We start from the raw sequence: 26,672 nt of genomic DNA, 5'->3' as shown, positions 1-26,672 counted from the left end.
CATGCTTGTGTTTTGGTCGTTTCTGTCTGCGCTCCGTTTGACGCTCCAAAAATGGCAATTATAAATGGGTAAATTCGAGTTAAAGCTGTTGGTTACACCCAAACCATAGGAAAATATTTCCCGCACCCCAAAAATTGAACTCTTAACTTGAATCATTAGGAATAATTGATCATTTTTAACTAATCAGTTTATAGATTAAAGTTAAATTGGACATGAGTGTTGAAAAGTCACACAAAGGACTCAGCAGCAGCTAAAAAGGGCAAACATATCTCGTGCGGATCATGATTCACACGAGCCGACTGTTTTCTTTTTTTTTTGGCACACCTCCTATTCATTCGAGAAGATAAATCACTTTGGTGTGTGTGTTGGGGGTGGGGGAGTCTACACCAGGAGAGTGACTTTGCGTTCCTCTCACGTTCCTAGAAATCCTCTTACACAATTTGTTTCTGGAAGGCTGCTCTCAACAAGGGCAGACATCCAGAAGCACTTTTTTTTTTTTAAGTGATACTGCGGTTTTGTCCAACGTCTTTTGAGGTTGAGATCAATCGTGAATCCTTAAACTACATATTTACTGTGCCTGCTCAAGTGTAGACAGCACCCGACATTTGTTTGAAGGCGACCTATATAATGGGCCAAATGCTAAAAAAGTGTCACTTTGGGAAAGTGGAACCGCCTCACGTTAACTGTTTAGATTTGAGTCTCCTTTCGCTCTTGCTTCCTCATCAATAATGCAATGCAGCTGGAGGCGGAGCTAATCGTTCCCGACTTGAGTTTCCACACCATGACACGGGAATAAGACACATGTGCCTAAACAGAATGTCCCAAGCAGACAAGTTATGCCACTTCAAGTTTGCACTTGCACAGAAGTCTCTAAAGACTTTTTCTTTGAGTTTTTACCTGAGATTTCACTACTCCTCTCAGTTCATCGGTACGACATTAGTATTAGTTGTTTTACAAAGAAGATAAGGATGATCTGACTGACGTGTATTGTGATATTGTCTGTCTACATGAGTTGCTGCACTGTAAACTGTCCATCTGTCTCTCCATTTCTCTCTACAGTATCTATCAGTTAATCTATCTATTGATCTGTCCATCCAAGCGCTTATCTATCTGAAGCCTGACAACCGAGTCAGTGGCGTCTTTGTGCTGTGAGTGGCGCGCACGCGCATGCTCGATTGCTGCAGTGGGATGATGTCATCAGTATATCGGCTGACTATAGCAGAGCATGGTGGAGGGTGCTGACGGCATGGTACGCGTGCAGCACAACGCTCACGCTCGCGCCAGACAAAGTGACACCATTTGCGCCACACAAGCATGTTTTGGTGTGAAAAGTGGCAGAGGTGAGGTGTGACGAAATGACAGAAACACAGCCTGTGGAGAGGAGGTGCGAAACGCTGGGATGAGCCAGGAAGCGGCGTGTCAGAAGGTGCCGGAGTGACATTTTTTAAAAATAACCATGAGATGCGCCGCCGGTGTGTTAACATTTTCATAACGGCATCTTATCGGAAATTTGGCGTGAGGACGTCTAACAATTTGTGCGTTACGATAGCGACTTGAGTCATTGTGCAGTATTGAAGAATACTTACTGTTATAGATACCATCTCAACTTGATGTCAAGTGTGTCTACTTCAACAAGTAAGCACCTCTCCCCAGATAGATGCCTTCATTTGTCTTCCCCCCAAAAAAATTAAAATAAACAAAACATGTAAGTGTAATTACATTTCAGAATATTACAGTCTTTAATGTTGTCAGTTCCCATCCCCCAGCTGCTGGTGACAGTGACAATTGAGCCTGTAAGCACGCAGGGTCATGGTCACAGTGTACCACATGTCAATATAACTTCTAAGGACACACACAAAGAGGGATTTCAGTCCAGTGCTGTAGGCGGCCTGTGTGCAATCACCGATGGCGTGCAAGCGTGGAATGAATTACAGCCCAAGCTCGCCATTAAAACCAGCAAGCCAGAGCGCATACACATTTTCATTACTCCCATTCTTCACCTTTACTGCATTCCTATCGTCTCTGACTGTTCAGTCAAATAGTGTAGATGACGTGTTTGCAAACCAGGGAGACAAAGAACGGGCTAATGTCACAAAGAATGAGCCTAAAGGAACGGAGAGGTGTCGGCTAACTATTAGCTACTAATGCTAATGTCAAAATTCAAATGGCCATCCCTTGAATTTCACGTGAGCAGTTATTGCTCACATAGTATCCCAAGACAACGAATGTTAGCATTAGTGGTTAGCATGAGACTGAAAATGGCCACCAGATTGTTAGCATTAGCTGATAATGCTAAACAGAGGTTCTCAAAATCCCATCTGTGTTGCATATGTCTTTGTTTTTTGTTTTTTTTAGCAGGTGTACATCTGTGTGTTTAGGCTCACGGCCACTAAAACAAGTTCAGCCAAAATGCTTTGAAAGTTACTGGAAGTGAACGAGTTGATAATGTGAAATTAACGCAATTGACAAAATCCAGTTTAAATTTGTTTCGAACAAAAATAATAAACATGTTTTCTGAGTGGTACTGAATGATGGGTCGACAAGGAGACGCGTCACCTTCTCTCGTGATGTTAGCAGCCGACAGTGACGTGGGTCGTGCCTCATCTCAAGTACCACTTTTGTTATCCCTCATGATTGACAGGTCTGTCTGGTGACGAAGGCATGAAGTATCTCCCGCCCCCTTCCAATTAGCTGCTCGACTGCACAGTGACACCCTGTGATTGGGCGAGCAGGATGCAGTAGGCATCTCCTACTATTTATTTCATGCATTTTAAACACATTTGACTTCAATATAAAACAGGAGGTTTTGGAATAAATTGCTCCTAGTAGTTTTGAAAAAAACAACAACACTATGTTAAGAATGGATGGAACGTAGAACCCAAGAGAAAAACACATACATATATATATATATATATATATATATATATATATATATATATATATATATATATATATATATATATATATATATATATAAGCTAGGTAATCAGAAGCAGCTCAGTAAAACGCATTAGCTAGAAAAAATCATTACATTCAATAAATACCTACTAGAAATAATATAAGGGCAGACATTTACAACTTTTTTTTCTACAGTTGACAAGAAAAAAGTCCAATGTGTATTATAATTTGAAATATCTCACTACCTGTTCTCTGCCTTAAAAACACAGTCGTGGTCGCGTGTGATGACGTCATCGCTAAGGTCGACCGATGATGACGGCACGGCAATTGAAGCAGAGTGCAGTTCATAGCATATTTTCAACAGCCATTGGACAATTTGTCTAATAAATTGTCTAAGACTACATCACATGTATATAAAAATACAACTTATTAACGGAACTTTGAAAACGTTATATTTTTGCAGTCATGCAGTTATTTTGGTTCGTGTTAGACGATTTTTTTAAGCAGTAGTTCAGTACATCCTGCAATTTCCCCGACATGTACAGTAAGTATTTAATATTCTTCTTCCACTGTATTGATATTCTGTCATAAAACCACACAGTGGGCCGTCTCTCCCCGTTTGTTGTGCTCGCTACCACAGCAACATATGGTCGCCATGGAGACGCAGCACTACGGGACTCCTCGTTCGCTCGGTGTCGTCCGACCGTTCCACCATAAAACAAACCATTCTCCCTTAGGCAAACCATGCTAGACACGTAAATATAACAGGAAAGTTTAATCATGAAGACAAAACGGAGTTAATGCATAAGCTGAGCCGAGGGCAGGGCGGCCAAATGGGCTCCACGGAGAGGAAATACGAGCTCTGTGGGCCTTTTCTGCCGAGGAGGCACCCCTTATTGAAGACGAGTGCAGAGATAGTGGGTGAAGCAAGAAAGATTCTCCGAGCTCAGTCCACCCAGAGACCTTACACTCCAAGAGATGCACACAGGCAGTTGTTTGCAAGAAGCTCTGTCCGTGCAGACCACAGCAGCAGACCTTCCTCAAGCTTCAGGTATGTCTTATTTCTGTCACCAAATCTGGCTTATGAGGTATGTTTACACCATGGTTTTTAAACTTAATTTTAAACTTAACAGTCTTCACGCACATCATTTTGATGTCGGAGACTCTCGGCCAAGTTCAGGGACTCGCCTATCTCCACTGGAGCATGTGAGTAACCGCTGACCTCATCATTGGGTTGAATAATGCAACAGGTATGGAGAAGTGTCATGACAATCCCACTATCTCAAGCACCTGCCATTTGATATGATCAAAAATCAATAGGGTTCTGTTCTCGCTTTGACTTTGAGCCATCTTCCAAATTGAATACCATTAACTAGAACTAATACCCTGAAACGTATCATGCAAAACCTTCAATCTGGAATAAAAATAAATCATGACATTACCACTTGCAATATTGAATGTACATTGTTTCCATGTCAGAAGACAAGGATTGCATTTCCCGGCAATGGCGACTTTTCAAAGTCATCTCCCAAACCTCCCACTGACCCACTGGACCCAAAGAGGACGCCAGCTCGAACACGAGGGCGTCTCCTCAAGGCGGCATCTCTCTCCACGTTACCTCCTTTAGCGGCGCACACAGATGGTGAGGAACAACTTTGACCTCAATTTACATTCTGTGCTCTACTTTGTTGCTCATGACAGACGGCTTTTTCTCTGTGTAGCCTCACAAGAAAGATTACATCAAAACCCAGAGAAAAAACTGCCACCGGACCAGGCTTTTGTCTCCGGAGACCACAAAGAAGTCTTCGGCGTGCCTCACTTAACTTCACCCCGTAGAAGTCAGAGTGAAAGGTATTTGCTCCCTCTCGCTTCTCCGCTTCCATCAATGTGACATCCCATAATGAACACAAGATTTACTGGCAGCTATTACTAGAGGGCTAGAAATTTCCGCCACAAATCTCATCAGTTGTGTCAGGGCCAGGGAACGTAACTCTCTCGTTCGGATCCATCCGCATATCGATTGCGAGCCAGGTGGGAGTCGTAACAATAAAACACATTTTATATGAAAGCTCAGAACATTGCCTGCAGCACAAAAAGGATGCAGCAAGCTTTCAGAAATCGGCCCGACTCAATTCAGAATGAAACCTTCTTGCGGTGAGGAAAATCTGCCAACCACTCAGACTACTGAGCTGCCCTAAAGAGGATTTGGAATTTAAATCATTTGAATCTACGCATCCGTTTTCTGTAGAGCTTGTCCCTCATTAGAGTCGAGGGTGAGCTGGAGCTTATCCCAGCTGACTTCTGGCACCCTGGATTGGACGCCATCCAATCACAGGGCGCGTTAGTTTGTGAGGAATCATACAGCCTGGGGTCCAGAATGACCGAATCTGCTTCCTTGCACTATCAAGTTTTGAAAGTTTTCTTATCGGCGCAGAGCGCTAATGTCTGCTAATAGACGTAGACAGAAAGCATCCAATAAGACGTCATTTTATGGCTCCAAATGGCTTCTCATATTAGATTTGGATGCCCATTTGGGCAAGCCTGGCAGCTCTATGCATTGTTGCTGCAGCCCGCTGTTGCCAGACCTAAGACAGGGATGAGGTCATGTCTCTTGAGAATGTCCGTATCGCACAAAGAGGCCCGGCTGATGGGACCTGTAATCCTATCGCAGACTGTTCACTCTTAACAGGCGCTGTATATGCTAAACATGTGCACAAACATTACAATAATTATTATTATTATTTCTATGGATGTACTTAATTAAGGGGGAGAAAAGGACTACTCTTTTGTGTCATGTTCATTAAGTTACTTCCTGCAAAAATTGCCCATAGAGATGACAAAGAACAAACAGCCTCCAGCAGACAGCCCACAGAGTTCAGGTCTTACTTCCTGTCTGTTGGAGATTGAGGTCTGAGACCGCGTCGACATAACACACGCACACACAAACACAAGCTCAGGCTGAGAAACTGCCAACAACCTCGAGAAGCCTTTAGTGTTGCAGTTGTGGTGCAACAACGACACCAAGTGGCAGCATTTGAAATCGACTCATCAAGTTAAATTTTTGTGTTTTTTTTAAGTATCCCGTTGCCGTAACACATTTGTTTGTGTGTTTTCCTGGTGCAAGCAGCAGACTATCGCAGTCCAGTGTTGATGCCGGAGTCGGAAGTGACGAGGTCAGAGCAGGACAAAGAACAGGTCTTTTATTTGTATTTTAGGACACTGACCTTGTGAACCAAGCAGACGTGTGCCATTTTCACCAATGGGCCCTTTCTCGCTCTCTCTCATCAGATTCGGGCGGGAGTGGAAACAACAACACAAGCACAGGTGCAGACTCACGCTGGGATACGATATCGTCTCTTCTCCAGCAGCTAAAGGCAGCGGCGGCTGCGGGGGGTAAGAACAACACAAAAAGGAAAGGCAATAAATAGTCAATCGGATGACATGCGTTGGGTTTGACCAGAAAGTTATTATGTTTGAGTCATGGAAAACTCATTCCATATTCAATATTTATTTTGCCTTGGGAGTTCCTGCGTACAAAATTGCAGCAAGGTGTTCAGGGTGCGCCAAGCCCTGGTTTCGATGCTGGGAACATTTATTATTTGACTCGGAAAACAAGGAACAGACTCCACCCTTTCTCTTTCCTCTGCATCCAGATTGGAGCTGTGCGATTGTGCTGTGCCGCTTAGCCTCGGAAGTTTCCTCGCAAAGGGAGGATGTTATTTTACCACTAATGTTTCATTGATGGGGCACATACGTGTACGTGGACTCGGGCCCGGTGGCAGCACAGAACTGGGCCCAGACATTTAGGACGAACATCTGGTCATTGTATAAGCAGTCTCTCAAAGGCTCGGTGGGAAACAGATCAGATTTGTGAGCGCCGATCCGTCTGTAAAGTGTGCTGGGGATTCGTTACAATCTTTTTTTTTTTTTTTACATTTCTCCAGGTGGCCACGAGGCCTCACCGGAGCATCTGTGTGATTTGTGCGCCGCTCTCCATGATGCCCTGGCAGCGGCGGGCATGCTGGGCCCTCAGCGCTGTAAGAGGCGCTCGTCGATACTACGAATGCTCTTCCAACTCATCGACCTCAATTCCCCACGCCTCCACATGCACGTCGCCGAGTTGTGTCTTGCTGTGAGTGTTAACCGCGGGCGTGTCCCTTACAATTATTGTTAAAATTAAATGACTTTTTATTTTTTCCAGTTACATGTCAGTGGGAACAACCTACTCAACATCTGCAAGCTTATCTTCCAAATCAGTCGCAGTGAAGCCAACGACGTCCTATTCCAGAATAACTCAGTCCTAGGTGAACACATTTCGTTCTCACGATCACCAAATTTCCAAAAGCCGTACCTCGAAGGTCTTGAGTGTGGTGGCTTTTCTTCCGTCTAGACTCACTGGTCGGGTTGCTGCTGCGTGAAGATGCGACATCATGTAGCGAAGCGCTGTTTTACGGCGCCGGTACACTCAAATTTCTCTCGGGAAACGTCGTCGTGGTCCACCTCCTGTTGGAAAAGAATTTCATGAGCGCAACTCGCGATTTTATCCAAAAGCTCTGCAGGGTGGATGACGCCCACCTCACCATTGCCGGACACATCCTTGTACAGGTACGTACGATGGCGGAATTTTTTTCTTCATGATCAAATCGCTAACATTCTTATTGCTAACCTTTCCTCTTCTGGCTGACTGACCCTTGACGTCCTCAGCTAACCGCCACCTTGCGAAACCTGGCCGACCACGCCGAGGCCCGGCCCCTCTTTGTCTCCCACTCCCTAATGTCGCAGCTCTGTTCGGTTCTGCAGCGCTATCGTCAGGACCAAGATGTGTGCACCAACGTTTCTCGAATCTATAGGTAAGCTGCTTAAAAAAAAGACGCTCGTCCATGAACCGGGCCTAAGTTTGAGTCTCCGCCCCCTTAGTAAACTCTCCTCGTATGCCGAGTGCCGCCTCGCTCTGGAGCAGACCCCCGACTGCTACCATCTATTTTTAGAACTCCTGAGCAAACACCACCAAAAACAGGTGAGTCAGTGGGTGTCCTGGGTAGGTTTAGCATCAACAGATTAGCTTCCTGTTTACTTTCACATCAGCTTGTTTACACGCGAGTCCCAATTAAGCGCATTTGCAGGCCGTTACATCTGTGTGTGTATGTGTGTATGTTGTGCCCTTTTGCCGCTTTGTAATGTGTGTGTCGACATGTAGTAATTCCCAGATCAGATACGATGACTCAGCCAAAAAACACTGAGTGGAAAACCGAACCAGACAAAGGTGAGCTACAGTTGAGACCAGTCGAGACATGATCCAGAAGGGAGTAGGAATAAGAATAGAACAAATGAGCGCCACTTTTGTGTAAGCACTCAGACGTGACTGATGGGGTGTTAACGTTTACACACACACGCACCCACACACACACGCACACCCTTTTTAAAGGACAGTCCGTCCTGTCCTCATACCTGTGTCGCTGCACGACAGCATTAGACGGCGTTCAAGTGCACCTGCTCGTGATGTAACCGACCAAGCGGCGCCGAGGCACTAGCGGGAGCTGCGGGCCGTTATCGGCCACCTCCTTCGAGAGGTGTGAGAAAATTCTTGACACCTGCTGACACCTGAGCGCAGGAAAGGAGGGCGACAAAAGTGCTTCTTGACTCACTTCCTCACTATTGTCTATTTGTATTTTCATTTGTCCTCATAAGGGTCACAGGAAAAAAAAGAAAGCTAACTGAAAGTACGACTTGAATTTTTAAGAACGTTCCAAAACATCACACTCCATTACCTCGCTCCCACAGGATCTGGTCGTGCGTCTGCTCTTCACGCTGGGCAATCTGACGGCCAAGAGTGACGAGGCACGCCAGCGGCTCTTCCGCTGCGAGGCGTCGCTGGACACCCTCCTGCGGCTGTACGATGACTACCAGCTAAGGGAGGAGGAGGAGTCGCCGCCTCCGGCCAGCCGGCGGGAGGCCGAGGACGTGCTGGTGAAGCTGGTCCGGGTGCTAGCCAACATGTGCATCCATGAGGACGTGGGCGCCGCGCTGGCCAGCAGCACCACCTGCGTCCAGCTGCTGATGGAGACACTGGGTGAGAAAACAGAGGTAGTGTCAAGAGCTAAAATTTAAAATTAGGATGTTCTTTGGCACCTCAAACTGTTATTGTGTGTGTGTCACAGAGCTGAGGTCGGTGGCGGAGAGCGAGGAGCTGACGGTGAACGTGGCAGCCGCTATCAACAATTTGACGTTCTACCGCAAAGAAAGCGCTGTGCTCAGACGCAGCCAGCTGGCCATCGCCCAGCGTAAGAAGAACAGCTCAAAAGAATGAAGACAAGTGCAAAAATAATCATTCTTTGCCACCTTGTCGTAATTCAAGTGATGCTCAAGTTGGTGCTCAGCTCCAACATGACTGCCGTGCTCGAGGCCACGCGCGTCTACGGGAACGTGTCCCAGTCCAAAGATGTGCGGGACTTTATCATGCAGAACAAAGGTTCATGTTCCACACACTAATCAATACAGTGGTACCTTGACTTACAAGAAGGCCAGTCACTCAGGCAGCACTCTGGTCCAAGATGGCCACGTCAAGGTACCACTGTAACACAAAAAAAGTGCTACAAACACACAATTTCGTCTTATTTGCACTGTAAACATGGCTACTGACCTCACCTTCTCAGTCCACAGGTTTATGGTCACGCTGCTGGACTCCAAGAACCCGGACGTGTGCTTCTCGGCTTGCGGGGTCCTCACCAATCTGGCGCTTGACCCTCCCAACAGAACCAGTCTCTCCCTCGAGGGGACCGCAGTCAAGTTAGCATTTAAGTAGACCGCCATTTTGTGTGGTCTAATCGGAGCCAACGTTTGTGCCCAAAGTTTTACATTTTCAATGATTATTGATTTTAAAAAGGCACTATCAATTTCAATAGTATGCAAAAACTTTATATTACGTCAACGTACATGTTATATATAATCCTATGTGCTATATAATATTTAATTACTTGGGTCGCGTATATTAAATATAATATTTAATTACCTGGGATGCTAACATGTTTCGCCGCCATTGGTCTACTACGGATCTCCGAAGGGAACAAACACAGGAAATAGCAGATTTGCTGGATAATACTACAGCGTGTGTCAAAAAATGTAATGTACTCTGTCGTTTATGGTAATTTTAGAAATAGTTGGTGATTACATTTCATTACATTGTGGTCATCTGTTCTCTGTGTGGCACTTGAGTGCGCGTGTTTTAAAAAGCACGCGATTTGAATATAGGTCATTGCACTTTATTAGTTTACCACTAGATGTCACTCAATATAATACAGATAATACATTTAACTTCAACTCATTTATTTTCATTATGCACGTGTAAATTTGTCAAATTCTTCATCTTAAAATATATGCAACGTTCTTCTCCCCCCCCCCCTTTTTTTTTTTTAAAGCAATAAATCTGACAATTTGTGTTTTTGTACCAGACTGACAGACTGCCTGAGAGACCTGGGAGCAGGTGACTGGCAGCTGTCGGCTCAGCTGTGTCAGGCCTTGTGGAACATGAGCGGTGGAAGCGGTCCTGAGAAGCTGCTGGAGGCGCAAGACAGCGAGTCGTTGCTGGAAATCCTCACGTCCTATTTGGGTCGGTTGGGGGTTGCAATGTATCTTGGAAAGATGGGAAAATGTTTCTTTGACTCCCATAATACACTGCAGCTGCATCTTGCCACTATTTTATCGTACAACCACACTCTTTTTTTCGTCTTCCCCTCCACTCAGATGAAAACGAGATCTTCAAGTGGACAGAAGATGAGGACTACCACAGGGCATTGTGGGAATTGGAGTTTAGACCCGTTGGCCAAAAACTCTATCATTCCTGGTCAATGAAATGTAAATAATATATATCGTATTATATGTACTGTACATACACAACAATTGTGAATGTTTTTGTTGTGATACTGACTTTTGAATCCCACCATCACGTGACTGTTTTAAAGCACTTTAAAGTCCAGCCTCACATATCTTTACAACACTTTTGCACATTTATACACGGTATGTATAACTTTGTTTTTGTGAGCATGTATGCGTGCGTTTGATGAGTCGCCTCAGTCTCTATTGGTAAGCAAACATTTTATGAAATGTGTAAACAAATAAAAAGCACAGACTAAGCAAGAAATGTTGTCGCCTCTCAAAGCCTTTATTATTATCATCATCAGTATTCATGTTACACAGACACGGGGCCAGGCAGTGCTTACAAGTCGCCAAAAAGTACAGCATTTTCAAAGTCACATGGTTGTTACATCAACACAAATCAGGAACAGCACTTCATGATTAAAGAAAAGAACAACCTTGACATCTCATTAAAACGTTACTCGTAATATAAAGTATTAGCTGGCTGATTATTTTTTAAGACCTAAATTAGAAGTGAAGGCATTTTAGGGTGATGGTTGTGCTGGTGATGATGTCATAATGCTCAATAGGGGAGGCCTTCAAATAGAATTTAGTAGATTAGACAATCTTTTTTTTTTATTTCCCAGTGAGTTGTAACAAAGAGGCAAGCTGATGAGCTCCTCTAGTTCAAAAGATATACTGGGCTGTTGCTAAGTGAACCACTACACTACCAACGGCAGTGGAGGGCACCCAATCAGTGTTAGCGTGCTGTCCTGCTGAGACGTTTGACTCAAGGTAACCAAATAATTTTAGAATAAGAGAACGCTACAAATGATACACAACAATTCAATATCATAGTTTATTTTTTTGTCCATGATTTTTAATTGATTTTTTTTTTTTTTTATAAAAAGTGTCAGTAACTGACGTCAGTCAGAAGTTTTTGGGGAAAAAAAATCTCTCATTTTCTTCCGACTCACTTCCAATGGTACCATTCTTTTTGTCGAAAAACTCCCAGCCATCACGGTCTTAATCTGCACTCACAATTAGAATGCGGTACTTGACTGCTTTTTACTCAACATAAATGTTTCATTAAAACAAAAGCTTTTTTTTTTTTTTTTTTGCACTAAGTAGGCTTGAATAAGCACAGCTACAACCGTTTGCGAGCGCAAATCAGCCTGATGGTGGGCCGGTGTCATCCCCTTAGCAAATGGGGACGTACGTGGCGGCCCAGGGAGGAGGGGAAAAAAAAAAAAGACTGCTCACTAAAGAGCATCTTTTCAACAGTTGCTCTCTGACAAAAAACACGCATGTCACCAAAATGATTTGGCGATACTGTGGTACCTTAACTTCTGAGAGCAACACCTTATGTGTTGGCAGAAAGCTAACTCGCAATTTAAGTAGCAATAGAGTTTGTAACAAATGACACTCTGAAGCAAGGGTACCACTGTACATGCTTTTTTTTCTGCACAGAGAGAAAACATTTTATGGAGATAAGAGAAGAGGTATTTATTATACTGGTAAAATTCACAGCCTTCCAAATAGGGGCGACCAGGCAGCCGGGATAATGCGGAAGACAGCTTAGCAGTGTGTGTGTGTGTGTGTGTGTGTGTGTGTGTGTGTGTGTGTGTGTGTATCAATATGTTTTTGTGTGAGTGCTTATGTGTGTGTGTTAGCTATTCCTCCCAGACCAAGCCCATAGCAGAGCCCCTGATGAAGCCCCCACGAGACGCTCATTCTTTCAGTCTTTCTAAATAAACAGCTATAACAAAAAATGATGATTTCATCGCTGACATGTTAAACAAGGTACATCAAAATAACAGAGCTACAGCAGAAGCAAGAAGTCGCCTTCATAGTGCCTCGCCTTTGTTTTTTTTGACACGTGAAATTTTAAAAAACTATAAACAGCCACGCACGCACACGCACACAAACTCAAATAGGGCTCAGTGTTCTATGAGTTTGCAAACACACTCCTTGAATTAGCTTACACGGACATTTGGGGATATTGCAGTGGATGGAGAACTTTTTTTCTACTTTTGGGGGGGGGGGGGGGAGTCAATAAGACCCCCTTGTCCCTGCTGAATATAACACTGGGAGCAGCAGCAGCATCATTATCGTCGTTATTGATACGCAAACGCTGGGGAGTTCAGGCACACATGTAGGGGGCCCAAAAAAGGTGATTGAAATTAAAACGAGGGGGAAAAAAAACAGTGATTACGAAAATTAAGAAATTGAATTAAGGGGATGTTGCTAGAATACTGAAGAAAATCCTGAACAAACTGCTTTTTTTTTAAGCCCAATGCTGCCTACCGCTGGTCATTTTTGGCACTGCAGGCTATTAAAAAAAAAAAAAAAAAAAAAAAAAAAAAACTTGCTTCTTTGTTCTGATCTTCCACTCAGCCCCCCGGAAATGTTCTCTTGAAATGTCCCAACAATAACGCGTGATAAAAAAAACAAAAAAAAAAACAGAATATAACAAAAAAAAGAAGAAGCACTTCATGTCATGTAGCGAGTGATGGCTCTCAGAGCGTATAAAAGTTCAGCTTGCATTCGCGCTTCCATAAGAAGCAGATTAACATGGACCTGCAGGTGAGAATAAAGAAACCTTTAGTGACATTTATATAAAAAAAAACAAAAAAAACACACACACACACACAAATTTCGCTGCATGAGAAAAAGGGGACCGACCTTCTCAGAGTGCTGGAACTGCCTCCAGAAGCTCTCGTACATTCGTTTGGTAGTCTTCTCGGGATTGCACACCATAGTTTTGATGTAGATCTTAAAGCTGCGGTCCAGCAGCTGGTTGATCTCGCCGTAGTCATAATCGTCATACCTGACACAGCCGATGGTGTGGTGAGTATTCAGTTTTTTTTTTTTATCCCTTTCTTCAAGATGTTAGCAGCCTACCTGATGCCGAACATGCAGTGTATGTAGTTCCAGATGGCCCTGCGCAGCATGCTGGTGTCCACATCCTTGTGTGTGGCCATGGTGTTGTACGTTAAGTTGTACGCCATCTGGAACTTCTCATCCAGCATCTGACCCACGTCTGGATAGAGACGGTTCACCAGAGAGTAGCCGTGGTCCTCCCAACTGTAATCCTGCCCAAAAAAAAAAAACGACGGGAGGGGGGGGCGTTATTATCATTAAAACGGGCTCGCTCATTGTTTTATGTGTTGCGAGTGTACCTGCACTCTGAAAGTGGGCACGTGCTCGCCCCTCCTGGAGAAGTCCTTATAACCGTAGCTGGGGTCTTCAAAGTGTCGTGAGATGTCACGGGACGGCACCCACTCCTCGTCTTCGGCCGTCACCACCAGCATGCTCTCCGTCTTCTCCCGCTCGAAACGTGTGGCCATCTCCTCCTGGCTGGCCTCTTCATCATCGCGGCACTCTTGCAAATGCTTCATGCGCTCCATCAACACCTCCACCTCGCCACCGCACACCTCCTGGACAACAACAGGAATTTTCACTTGTAGGCTTGTGATAACATAGTGGCAGTCATTCTTCTACTGCCAGGGACACAACAAACGATTCTACTGTGCCGCATCCAATTTGAAGGAAGTTTACATAAGCAAATATGGCTCATGACGAAAAGATAACAAACAGCCAAGGATTTGTCTCACCTGGCTGCCAAACGGACTGTCGTGGTGGTTGTTGCCGTTGGCGATGTCACACACGCAGTAGTGGCCGAGCGACGGCGGCCGGAAGGTGTGGCCGCCGTCACAGTGAATCTCGGGCATGATCCCGCAGCCGAAGGTGAAGGAGGCCAGCGAGTGATAGTGCGTGAGCAGGACCACGGCGTGGATAAGCTCGGCCAGCGACCAGCTGTGCTCCTCGGCCTTCAGGAGACCCTTGAAAAAAAGGCCAAGCGGAGTCGGTCAGTTCACTCGACCTCAGCTGTTGCGCAACCCTCTTAACACCTCCCTCTGCGGTTTCTCACCTCGATGTGCTCCTTGGTGAGCAGCCATGGCCGGTGGGCCAGGATTTTGTTGAGTTCACCCAGCTGCTGAAGCTTTCGCGGGGCGCCGTTCAGTCCGTTAAGCCACTTGGGGTCGCCGCCCACCTGGAGGAAGTCGTTGACGTGCAGGTTGACCAGATAGGAGCACTGGTGGCGAGCCGCCGCCTGGACGCAAGATCACGAGACAATGGTGAGATACGTTTAAAAAGGTGAGGCAAAAAAAAGTCCAGCTCAGGTGCTACCATGATGCCGATGTAGTGGCGATAGTGCAGCGACAGCGGCCCGTCCATCTGCAGCAGGTAGTGCTGCGTGCGCAGGAAGCTCTCCAGGTACTGCGGGTGGAAGCCCATCACCAGCGAGATGTTGTCCAAGCGACCGAGGGCGGCGAACGCATCCTCAAATATCGACTGTGTCCTGGTGTCCACTTTACTGACTTGAAGAATCTAAAATGGAAAATCGTGACATCTTAAATGGGCCTAGGAAAGTTGGTGCTTTTTAGGACATTACTGGCAGGATTTAAAGGCATTTCCGTACCTCTTTTTCAGGGATAAATCTACTCGGCCCGTTCCCCAGGGGTCTTGGGATTCGCACTCCCAGATCCTTAAAGACAAAAAGGGAAATCATCTTTTAGAAGCATAACATTTAGACAAGTATAGTCAGGTATGGACTGCACAATATCTGAATGTGAAACATTTAACAGTGACAGAAGCTTAAACTTTACAACAAACTCATTTTGATTTGTTGACTTTTTTTGACAAAATTGAGGCATTTGTAAGACCAAGTGTCCGTTTGGGGCATAATTAAGGCCTTCACGGTGAAAAGTCAGTTTTGAGAATCAGCAACCGTGACACAGCGGCGCATTGCATAGTTGTCAAATGTGACATTTTAATGGATAATTATGGTTTTAGTGATGAAATATTAGTTTTTGAGGACAGTGTCAGTAAACATGACGCATTTTATGGCAATATAATGAACATACCAGACACAGCAGTCGTTAAGTGACATTTTAAGGGTAATTAAAGTGGTGATGCAATATCGTTTTTTGTTTTTTTTTTGTGGACAGCACCGATAAATATGGCTTGGTTTGATAATCTTACAGCAAGTTAAAAGGGATGTCAATAGGGATGTAAATTAACCTAAAAAGAAAAGAACGGGGTTTTTTTCCTTCATGCTCTGGACATGACCATCAATAAGCTGTGATGAATGAGTTGAGCAACAAATGGCTTAATTCTGTCGGGAATTAAATGTGGTCAAACTAAATCATTCAACATCATCGATAAAAAAGTGACAGTAAAAATGTGTGTTGGGGTGTCTTTAAAAACATCCAAAGCCGCCCCCCCCCCCCCCCCCCCCCAAACTTGACAGAAAAACAAGTCCGGACAAAAGACTGCACTGCAGTTCATTCAGTCGAAGGAAAGAACAGTCGCCCGAGAGCAAATATCAACTGACATTCGTTTATCACAAAAACAAATACTCGAATGTGGTATTTTCTCGAAGCTGCACCGATATAGAAATGAACTTATATATTTTTTTTTACCTTTTTCCCGAGCCGTTCACAATGGGCACATATCTTAAACAAGTGTGTCACGGCGAACGAACAATTCTCCACGTTCTCCGATGGTGACACAGCGTGCCTCATCTCTCGTCCTCCCCGCACTTGGCTGCTTTTGGATCGGGTTCGAAAGCTACGCAAACCGTCCCCCCGTTCTTTGTTCCCCGGGAGGCTGCTGTGCTCCGCTCTCGTCAGCTGTTGCGAGCCCGACAAGCAGCCAAGTCACTCCGGCTGCTCCATTTAGTTGCCCCCTCCCCTCGCTCATACTTTCGGTAAATAAGCCGAGAGCGCTTGAGCGACGAGTGAGTGGGCCAATCGCGAAGCGTAAACACACTGCATCCAGCCAATGGTAACGATCAAGAGGCGGAGAAGGCGGAGCTAAGCGTGAGGAAAGAGGAAGGAGGGGGGCAAAACGTGAGCGGAAAAGCCATTCCCCTTTTGCTTTAAGAAAACATCGCCACATCTTTCTCTGTTTCTTTTGTTCACTTGTGATTAAATTGTCAATCCTTTCTGTATGCTAAATTACCGTGGCTATTCATTCAAAGTGATACGATGCACATCTAAATCAAGGTAAACCAATCAGTTGATCATTTGTTCTTTCTCTTTTTAAAGGCAATCAAAACATGCAGCCTTCAAGAGGGTTCAGAAGGTTTTGAACATCTAAAAAATAACTACATAGGCCACTCTGATAAGATTTCTCTCCTCCCAGTGCAGAGGGCTCTCGTGCATGGAAAAGATGCCATTCAAGGATGGCACAAAACTGCAGAACAGAAAAACCATCAAAGTGCAAGAACTCATTTTATGCATCCCCCCCCCCCACACACACACACACACAAAAATCAACATGCCGTTCCAAAATGCACATTATTAGTTTTAAGCATGTTGTAGAATAGAGGGAAAGTGCGACTAAGGCATGTCCGCCATCTAGTAGTGAATGGTGATATGACAGCTATTCACAGGGATGTTTATGTCATTTACTTTTCATTATTCTTGGCTGGATTAAAAAACAAATTGTTTTGCTAATGTCATGTGGTTACTTTAAAAAGAAACTGGTCAGTATGTGACCCACCACATGCACACGCTTGGGTTGAATTAAGATCATAATCTCATCTGAAAGGATGACGAGGTCTGCGGGTCCTTGAACAGTGGCTTTTATCGGTGCAGCCTCTCAGACCACAGATAATAATGTGATCCCTCCACTAATCAAGGCGTCTGAAGGACTCCCTTCAGAAGCAAAGGACAGGATAGGAGAGGGGAGGGGAGGGGGGGGTAAAGATAAGGAGGACAGCTCTTATGGCTTTGTTTATCCCAGCCTGACAATAACACGTTCACTTGCGTGCCACATTACGGTCACTTCTTGCTTCCCATATGTTAAGCAGTGGCAATTGTAGTAACTATCAATACTAATCTGACCATCTGTTTGGCTCTTCTTTGCAAGAAAAACTACTAGCAAGCTGAATTTGGTATAGTGACTGAGCCAAAAAGCCACCCCCTTGCCCCCCTTCTGTGGACTTTGATCAAGAGCCTGTCCAGCCAGTTTGGCAGCCAACTGCACGGCCCGGCTCCATCGCGCAGTATTCAGCAGGTTCATTGTGTGCGTCCAGCCAGCCTCCCTCGCCCACCCTTCTCCCACCTCGGGACCCCACTCCTGTTGCCGCCGGCAGGGTGGGGTGCGGGACAGAGAGGTAAACATGTTCCCAGGGGCTGGAGTCAGCACTCCCGCGGCTCAGCAAAAGCTGCAGAAGCGAGGCCGGTCAGCGTTGCGACACACCGGACCCCCCTTTCACATAAAAGCGCTTATAGACTAGAAGTGTGGGGGGGGGGGTGTTGGGGGTCTGGCTTGGCCGGTGCTATTGTCACTGTGCACGCACTGATGATCCCGCAGGATGAGACTGTTGTTTCAGTGCTTTTCGGCCTCCTATGTTTCTTCCCACTGAGGACGAGACGAAACCTCCAACATATAGCGGAAGAAAAGACGTCAAACAGAGTATGGTGAAGTGCGAGTTCGCTTTAGAGTGCCTCGTTGTCACAACGTGGGATATATTCCAGCCACCAAAGGCTTTAAGATGACATTTTTACAGCCCAAATGTACTTATACTGTTGTCCTGGCAGGTCTGCTCATAAGACAGAAAATTAAAGCGAGTGATTGCGGGTCACCATCGCAACAGCCAGAACACAACACTATATAGCTTGATAGCATACCTCTGCACTGTAATGCTTTTGAAGCCTTTACAATTCTTACACAGTGTAGATTTAAATGTTGACTTTCGAGCGTCACATGAACGTGCGAGTGACATTTTAAGGCCATCACATTCGTGCCTCGGTCAACAATGCACAATGAAATAGCTAAGTGGCCAATAAAAATGATGTACTAGGCATAGCACGAGGGCCGGCACACACGCACGCAAATGACAGGATGCAGCTTGTTGATGCAGAGGATGAACTGGAAAATGTCATTTGTCACGAGCTACGCCATTCCGCAATTAAAATATAGCACAGAAAAATTTTCTTACCGTCTTGATGCCCCCAAAAAATAAAGCATGCTTACTTTTTGCCCTCAAGTTCTGAATATCAAAACGGCGCAGCATTACAATTGTGCTACAAAGTTTTAACTTGCACATTTTTGCTGCATAGCATCACTCTAACAAGGTGCGAAAAGCTACTTTTTATTGCCGGCAGACGTATTTGCAATTGTAACACAACGGTTAGTAAACGCCTTGAACCAACAGGGAGGATGACTCGCCCAATAATGAGAAAAACAAAAGACGACACGGTGCCAAACTCTGCACGTGTCTCGCCTTTTATTTTCTCCAGCAGTGAGAATCATGTATGGGGTTTTTTCCTTTCGCTGGGATGTTCAACAAGTAGCAGAAGTCCACCAGACCAGTTCAAACCTGACCTATGGGCGGACAGAGAGCGGAGGAAGCAAAAAAAAAAAAAAAAAAAAACTCTCGAAACCCGATACAAGCCTAGCAACAGTCATCTACCAATGGCAGGACAGGACAACAACGAGAGTAGCCAATCTTCTCCTCGCACCCTCACTCTCTCTCTTTAACGGCGTTTGTTTCTCTAAAAGAAAAAAAAGTTCCACGGAGGTATGACGTTCCCTGCGCAGCCTAATCGGGTTTGTGTTTCATAGAAAGTCATCGCCGCAACAGTTTAGCGGCGGATTTGTCTAATGAATACAAGAAAGTTCACACGGCCGACTGCTCGGCTCAGTTCTGTTCATTTTTTTGGGGGAGACTTGTTTTTCTGTGCAAGCACTTGGACAGCTGCCATAAAAAAAATTTGTGAGCTCCGCACGTGCATGTAAATTTCTGACAAAGAGCGAAAAGTGCATAATCTCCTGGCGACACTAAAGCTAGCTCTTCCACCCACATGGAGGTTTTAACCCTTAAGTGTCACCACTGGCAGGCCTCAACATGCATTTGCGACCACTTCAAGATGACCTAGAGTAACCTGCACCATATTAGTTGTTGCAATACTTTTGAACCAGTCGTGAAGCTACGTTTGAGCTAAGGGTTCAACTTGACTAATGAATGAACAATTCATCAATTTCCTTGATAACAGAAACACACACAGCACTACAATCGAGGGTGGAAAAGGCGTTGGCGAGCAAACTCCGTGCGCACGTGAGGAAAAGTGAGTTCCCGGGGATGTTATTCTAACAAAGGGTGGGCAGCTGTCACAATACAACAAGCTGCAAGAGGGGGAAAACAAATTCAATAGACAGAGTGAATCAAGCACCCATTGCTAATTTTAGAAAAGACTACAGGTGAGATAAGGGGGAGTAATTTTTGCAACTGTGACACAAAATGTATGCTGGACTTATCTCTTACTACGTCCAAAAAACACGAGGCTGACAAAGCTGACCTTATATCAGGGGTCTCGCTCGCACTGCGACAATTTGACGCTCCTGGAATGAGCAGCTGTTTTTTTTTTTTTTTTGCTCTCTCTGCTGACTAATCAAAAAATGAGTCATCTCACTGTTGTTGATCAGCCTGCAGAAGTTGCAAAAGTACTCACACCATGTACTTAGGTAAAAGTATATTTTTGCGCTTAGCTACTTCCCGCTACAGGCCGCCTGTTTGTTCTCCATGTACATTAATTGTTATTGTCTGTCAACAGCATGCTTCTACCAAACTCGTCATCAAAAATGTGAAAGAGAAAAAAAATCCCAGCAGGCTGTGTTTTCATCATATGCAGTCAGTCTTTATGTAACAAAAGAGGTTACAGTCCCTGGAGTGCTGATCCAGAATGAAGTTCACCGGCTTAGACCGCAGACCACAACAGACACTGATAAAGTCTGATATAACATGTCAGGAAAGATTAGAGGCCGTCATGTTTATGACTCCGCTATTCTCTTTTTTTTTTTCCCTTTATATTGCCTTGAGCTGTTCATACTGTAAAAGCGCCCAAGTTCTAATTGGAACTACTTGCTTTTAGATTTGAGGCAGACTTCGAGTGAATCTGTTGGGCTAGAAAATCTCATCAGAAGTTTTGACAGAATGATCTCATTACCAAACTAAGTGTCTGATTAAATTTGGAGAAGGGGAGGGGGTGAGGTGGGGAGGGGGAGAGGGGGGGAGAGGGGGGGAGAGGGGGGGAGAGGGGGGGAGAGGGGGGGATCCCTCCCACTATTCTTTTTTTTTGTTGAAACCTTTAATGGCGGTGGTGAAAAGGCAAGAGGAAGCGATATGTCCTAATCATTGTTCTCAGTGTCTGATTCCTTCATTAAAAGCTAATGAGCTCCAGTGCTAAATAAAGAGCGGGACAAACGTTGGGACAGGACCTCAATGAAGAGTGACGTCAAGCGCTCGCCGGCCCGTTAATGTTTAATCGTTTATGAAATGCCATTAGGGGGAAACTCGATCACCTCAACCTCTGTCCTCTTCGCCTGATTGCGGATGAGCCATCAATCCCATTTGTGATATTCTCAAAACTAACTTGTCACCTTTTTTCCTGAATGAAGCAGAGTTTGTTGTCATGGCCCTGATGTTGATGTCTGTAGGCAATAGTGGCTCCGCTCAGGATGTTACTGATGATTGTTACGGGTGATTCCGAAAAATACGGGACACTGGTCCATGCTGGTAGTGTCTGTTTCATTTAGCAACGCCTGGGGTAGGTTTGTCCGACAACCACGAGTCTGAGTCTTCTCAACAAAGCCATATTGAATTAGGTACAATTCAAGGGTTGACGGCTAGCATGCTAGCTTCGTCGTAACACGCTAGCTTCGATGTAGCACACCGTGTATTCAGGTTCATAAATATCAGGACACAATTTGACAGTGACTGGCGGCACGTTCCTCTTTGGTGACAAGCTTAGGAGCAGTCAAGACAGCGAAGACTGGATGTGTGCAAACACAACAAGGCACGCCGAGTCCAAACATACACCGAGGGGATGCAGACGACAGCGTCTGACGACTTCCTCAAAAATGAAAAAACACCAGCTGATGACTTGAAATCACATGAGTGTGGATAAATGTAGAAAACGCTGAGTCGCGACATCCGCGGGGATCCGAAATTATGTGAGTCACTCACATGGCTCACGTGTATTTTAAAAAAAAAAAAAAGAAAAGAAAAAAAAGACAATTCTTGCTAAATACGGCGGAGCACGGTTGAAAATTTGACAAATACGATCCGTTGTATTGGGTTCAGTCAGTGTAGTAGAGTTTATTTATAAACGGAGTCTTGACCTTTAAAAACTCTCAGTGGACCTCATAACCCAGGCAGCAGTGTGTGTGTGCGTGTGTGTGTCCTCTGTTAATGCCACAGGTAGTGTCAGACATATTTGCACTGTGGTTAATCTGTTACAAACCAGCAGGACCAAGAAAAGACAAAGCGACAGCTGAGCATTTTTTTTTTTTTTTTGCATCTCACTCCCAGAGGATTCTTTTTTTTTTTTTTTTTTAGACAAACACTGAGTTGTAATGTAGTAGGGGGTGAGAATTTCAATGTTAAAACTGAATAGAACAAACGCGGGCACGGAATGTTCTTAAAGATGGTCACAGAGATAGCGCCGATGTCGCGCTTGTGTTACGGCACAACGTTACAGCGCCTGATGCAGAGTAAATAAGAAGAGTGATGAGGTAATCCTTTCACCTTTACATTGGTCACTTTGTTTAGTAGAATTTCAAACAAAGAGGCAAAATAGAGAGTACGGTAATAATGTATTGAGTTTTTCAATGGCGTCAAAGCACACTTTACAGCCGTTGCGTGACAATTTTGAGACAACCGGTGTTGACGACAATCTCGCGTGACTCATGCGTATTGACACGATGAGGAAGTCCGCTGGTGCTTGTTGTCATAGCTGGATAAAATGACGATGAGAGGATTTGATAAAGGATTTTTGTAATCTCAGCAAAATTGCCATTTAGTCAGTATTCTTCGGAAGTAAGTGTGCACATTTGTTTTGAAATGAGGAAGAGTTAAGGTTGTTAAAAAAATAAGTACTGTCATTTCAATTTGTAATATTCAAATTTGTAATTTTATTTGATTTATTTAATTTGATTTTTTGAGTTGGTGCTACTAGAGTAGCACCTATTTTGACCTTGTTTAAAATTAAGTTACTTTGTTTTATTATAGTCAAAAAAGTTACTTCAAATATTTCTGATACAGTTACTAAAGTCTTAATAATGTTTTTACAGTTTGAGCGTGAAAGGGATACATTTATTGCACCTTTGGTAAAAATAACAATGGCTGCGAATGTAAAGGCGGCATCCCCTCGGCCGCTGATTATGTCACAGCGAACGGGCGCCGGGGTTACGCAGGGCACGGCTTGCCAATGAAAAGGCAAGCGGGTGGAAAGAGTAATGAGAGAAGAGTGATAAAAGGCGGGAGGACGGCGAGCAAAGACTATTTGAGCACGGGGAGGGCTGCCGCCTTATCATGGATAAGTAAACAGCCAGCGCTACCTCTGGTGACATCATTGTCCCACAGAATCAATAACCAGCCATTTCCTGCTCAGCGGGAAAAATCAATGACTCTATACACTAGATTACCTTTTTGGGCACACTCACCTGAGAGGATACACACACACATATATACACAGTGCACACAAGCAATACAAAGCACATTGGTGAAGAGAAACAAAGCCACAGTGAAGTATTGGAGCGGCGTCAGCTCATTATGGGATTAGTGGGGCCCGCTCGTTTAAGTGGGAAAGGCGATAATGCTGCTTTACTAAATCAGATTCCCACAAAAGCGGTAAACAAGGGAATGAAATTGAAAATTCAATCGTAGCATGTGTTCTTCACTTGCAGAGAACCAGACAAGAACTACGGTGGCCCAAAAGGGTCAAAACTAGATTTATGTTGAGCCCTGTATTATCAATACATTTTATGCAATGGCTTTAAAAAGTGTGTTTTAGTGTCCGGAGAACAAAACCAAACACGTCTTCGCACCAAAAGCAGGTCTTTGGCCTTTAGTTTAACTAACACGCCGATCCCGTGCGAGGGGCGCCGTCTCTACGAGACTCCCACAGGAAGACTTCAGACAATACTCACTTCTGCTGGATGTACATTGGACTTTGCCGACACGCATAAACAGAGAGCGCTTACTTCAATGTGCACAGGAAGAAAAGCAAGTGCACAATTTCTCATGCACTTTGAAAAATGGAACAATGAAGACCTCAAACACACTCACACACACCCACACACACTCACACACACACACACACACATAGCCAGTCTCGGGCAGACAATGGGCGGTGGAAGTGTGCCATAAAGGAAGGCTGTTGTCCAGTCACTGGGCAACTGGGGCAGCAGATGGTCATTTTCCCTTCCACATCAGCTGGAAGGGAGGGGAGTTGTCTCCATCTCCTTCGAGGATACCTTCTTCCAAACACGTGCAAGTGACTCAGCCATAACCCATAAAACGAGCGAGCAAGCCGGTGGCCGAATGGAACGCGGACGAGACGCCAGCAGCGGCTCCAAAACCAAAAGGCCACCATGCCAAACGCAGCCGAGTCGGGTAAACACAGTGCAGGCAGCTTTCGGGTTGAAGGGAAAGAAGAAAAATGGAGGAAAGGTCACTTTCATATCCTGTTGACCGGCTGATGCCTCTCAGTGTGAATGTTTTGAAGAAAGAACATTGAACAGCAACCGGGGGCGCTAGAGGAGAAGCCTGCTGATAGGAAATTAAATAAATCTTAAATAAGAGCACAAAGCAAGTTTGCTGTCCGGGGTCCAAATCTCAGATCGGGATTTCCTGTGTTGAATTGCATGCTCTCCTCGTGGTCTTTACCAGGCCAGAGCAGATACTTGGACCTATAGTGTGAAGAATTCTAAATCAGATTAAAAAACATTATCACAGAAGCAATTGGCCGCAGGAGAGAGGGGACGAAGAAATGAGCTGTTATGCAAAAACAAGAAAAAAAGAGTGCAGAAAACAACTTTGCATGAATGGCTCCACTGTGCGCCAGGGTTACATCAGCAGAGGTGTGCCGTGTTCACATTGATTCGTTCTTTATGTAAGCCTCATTTTGGTTCTCCAGTCAATGTTCAGCCAGCGGCCTCCTCTATCAATTTGTTTACATCTTTTCTATAAATCCATACTTCCACCCTTTCAGCTCACCGTTGATTTGTTTTCCTTTCCGTCGTCGCCTCCGAGCGAAGCTATCGTTAATTTTGTCAACGGGCAAGCAGGATTGACAGCTGGGCTCAGCTGACGTATGAGGCAGCTCAGATTCTGCACACGTGTGCAAAATTGTTTAAAAAGGTGACAAATAGCATTAACTCGCTGTTGTGTAAGCTTGACAGCAATACAATAAGGTGTACGAGAATTAGCCGCACAAATACGACTACAAAGCCAACAGCAAACATACAAAGCCCATTTTCTTTTCCGGCAGAATTTCTAAGAACGTGCGGCTGGATTCCTAAAAAGTTGGAGGCTGCGCCCGCCTCTCTGCGCTCAACTATTTCAGCAGACATGAAAAACAGTATCGAGTGCCAAAATCTTACAACACACACACACACACACACACAAACTTGCTGTAGTCTATAGAAAGTCTTCAGGCCACATCCCATCTTTAGTCTCCCTTCCCACTTTCGCCCCCCCAAGCACAAACATGGCTCTGAACAACATGTCTTAAGATGGAGGGAGGGTGCAGGGAAGAGGGGGTAACCTATATAGTTGGCCATGTTTTTCTCCCTATGAGCTCCCAGCAGCTTGATAAATAACAGGCCCCCTCAAAGCAACAGATGCTACAACTCAAACTGCAGTCAGCTGGGTGGGGGGGGCAAAACAATTTCCATACTGACAGTGTAGATAAAGCCCCCCGCGCGCATGCCTTATTGTATATGGCCCCCTCCACAGCTACTAGCTCTTGTTTATGAAGCCCAATGGAGAAGTGTTGACATGTTATGTATGTTTACATGTGCGTTTCATGTTATTTTACAGTCTTTAGTCATTTTTTGTTTTGGGCCGTGTCGTAGGCCGTTATTACCCAACCGAAATGAATGTATGAACACCTAATATATGATAACAGTATAAGCTAGAAGACAAACTGATGCATAACTAGTTTTCAATCCAATTTGCAATTTTAGTATTGACACATTTGTCCTCACGGGCCACATAAAATGATGTGGCGGGCCGTATCTGGCCCCCGAGCCTCGAGTTTGACACCTGTGCTTTAGATGTAATATAAACCAGGTGCCCTTGTGGTTAGCATGTCTGCCTCACAGTTTGAGGTTTGAGATATGAACCCTGATTGTGGTCACTCGCCCCTTCCAGTGCTTGCTACGGAAATGATGTAAACACATTCAAAAACAGCATGTTGGACTTTTCTCTCACCCTAAGACATGATTGATATCTCATCAAGGTTTGAGAAGCATCGCTATCAAGCGCTGACGGTCCGGTGACCTCTTGGCAGGTAGCGCTGACAAAGTGAGCTGCAGGAAGGGAGCACAGATAGCGAAAAACCAAAGTGCACTTTTTCCTCAAGCGCTGACCTCGCCGTCTGGGGAAAATAACAGCGTCTTTCGTTATCGCCTGGCATCTTCGGAGCATCGCATCAAATTCGTCCACTGCACTTTAGCCGGAGGCGTTCGTCACCAGCGCTTACAAATGGACAAAGAAAAGATTTCACCGAGCTGGAAGAAGCGAAGGAAGCTTGCGCGTGGTCAGGAAGTAAACGGAACACACCCCTGGATGTGAACAGGGAGCAGACAGGAAAAGTGGACCCACACACACAATCGTAACTTTGTGGGTCTTGGATGAGTGCCTGTGACATTCGGCATACTAATGATGCAATCAAATCAATTACGCTTCATTTTGCAAATGTGATAATTTGATTGTGTCGAAATTGCAAAACTATATCTTACAAAATAATGCTGGTTCTTTGCAGAGGATACAAATGTGAGTCGCTATTTATTTATATTTTTCTCGCACCAGATTATATTAAGATATTAGATTATATAAT

The 26,672-nt window shown here is 44.8% G+C and overlaps 2 protein-coding genes and 1 long non-coding RNA gene across 10 annotated transcripts in view; 2 read left to right on the top strand and 1 right to left on the bottom strand.

Moving 5' to 3' along the window:
- Positions 1-3,186: 3,186 nt before the first annotated feature.
- Positions 3,187-11,035, top strand: armc2 (armadillo repeat containing 2). 7 transcript variants are annotated; one of them, XM_088361613.1, is made up of 18 exons: positions 3,188-3,442; positions 3,539-3,949; positions 4,032-4,104; positions 4,381-4,540; positions 4,620-4,749; positions 6,026-6,093; positions 6,187-6,291; positions 6,843-7,030; positions 7,100-7,202; positions 7,289-7,503; positions 7,603-7,748; positions 7,816-7,915; positions 8,680-8,968; positions 9,057-9,179; positions 9,254-9,367; positions 9,552-9,696; positions 10,347-10,504; positions 10,639-11,035. In XM_088361613.1, exons 2-18 carry the CDS (start codon positions 3,699-3,701, stop codon positions 10,755-10,757), a joined length of 2,487 nt encoding a protein of 828 aa, XP_088217739.1. In that variant the 5' UTR covers positions 3,188-3,442; positions 3,539-3,698; the 3' UTR covers positions 10,758-11,035. The 7 variants fall into 7 exon arrangements, 6 of the variants coding, with proteins under 6 accessions (XP_088217741.1, XP_088217742.1, XP_088217739.1 ...); XM_088361614.1 differs by having other exon boundaries at positions 4,378-4,540; positions 9,552-9,684; XM_088361611.1 differs by having other exon boundaries at positions 4,378-4,540.
- Positions 11,036-26,672, bottom strand: part of sesn1 (sestrin 1) — a 27,946-nt gene continuing 12,309 nt past the window's right edge. The window contains exons 1-9 of one of the 2 annotated variants that reach the window (XM_088361620.1): positions 16,239-16,517; positions 15,236-15,301; positions 14,944-15,144; positions 14,684-14,866; positions 14,367-14,594; positions 13,932-14,189; positions 13,654-13,844; positions 13,435-13,579; positions 11,036-13,329 (exon numbers count right to left, since the gene is read on the bottom strand). In XM_088361620.1, coding sequence (XP_088217746.1) covers positions 13,243-13,329; positions 13,435-13,579; positions 13,654-13,844; positions 13,932-14,189; positions 14,367-14,594; positions 14,684-14,866; positions 14,944-15,144; positions 15,236-15,301; positions 16,239-16,340 — 1,461 coding nt within the window. In that variant the 5' untranslated portion in view covers positions 16,341-16,517 and the 3' untranslated portion in view covers positions 11,036-13,242. Of the gene's footprint in view, positions 13,330-13,434; positions 13,580-13,653; positions 13,845-13,931; positions 14,190-14,366; positions 14,595-14,683; positions 14,867-14,943; positions 15,145-15,235; positions 15,302-16,238; positions 16,518-26,672 lie in introns of those variants that run through there. The other variant, XM_088361618.1, reaches the window with a different exon arrangement.
- Positions 21,838-26,672, top strand: part of LOC148381954 (uncharacterized) — a 7,674-nt gene continuing 2,839 nt past the window's right edge. Inside the window, exon 1 of the long non-coding RNA XR_015854340.1 lies at positions 21,838-22,341. This is a non-coding gene — a long non-coding RNA (uncharacterized LOC148381954). The remainder of the gene's footprint in view (positions 22,342-26,672) is intronic.

This window comes from Syngnathus floridae, chromosome 19 (genome assembly GCF_059516105.1).
Source record: "Syngnathus floridae isolate MCC-2025c chromosome 19, RoL_Sflo_1.0, whole genome shotgun sequence".
NCBI classification, from domain to species: domain Eukaryota; kingdom Metazoa; phylum Chordata; class Actinopteri; order Syngnathiformes; family Syngnathidae; genus Syngnathus; species Syngnathus floridae.
Note: the sequence above shows the minus strand (reverse complement) of the source record. Positions and strands in the feature narration are given on the sequence as shown.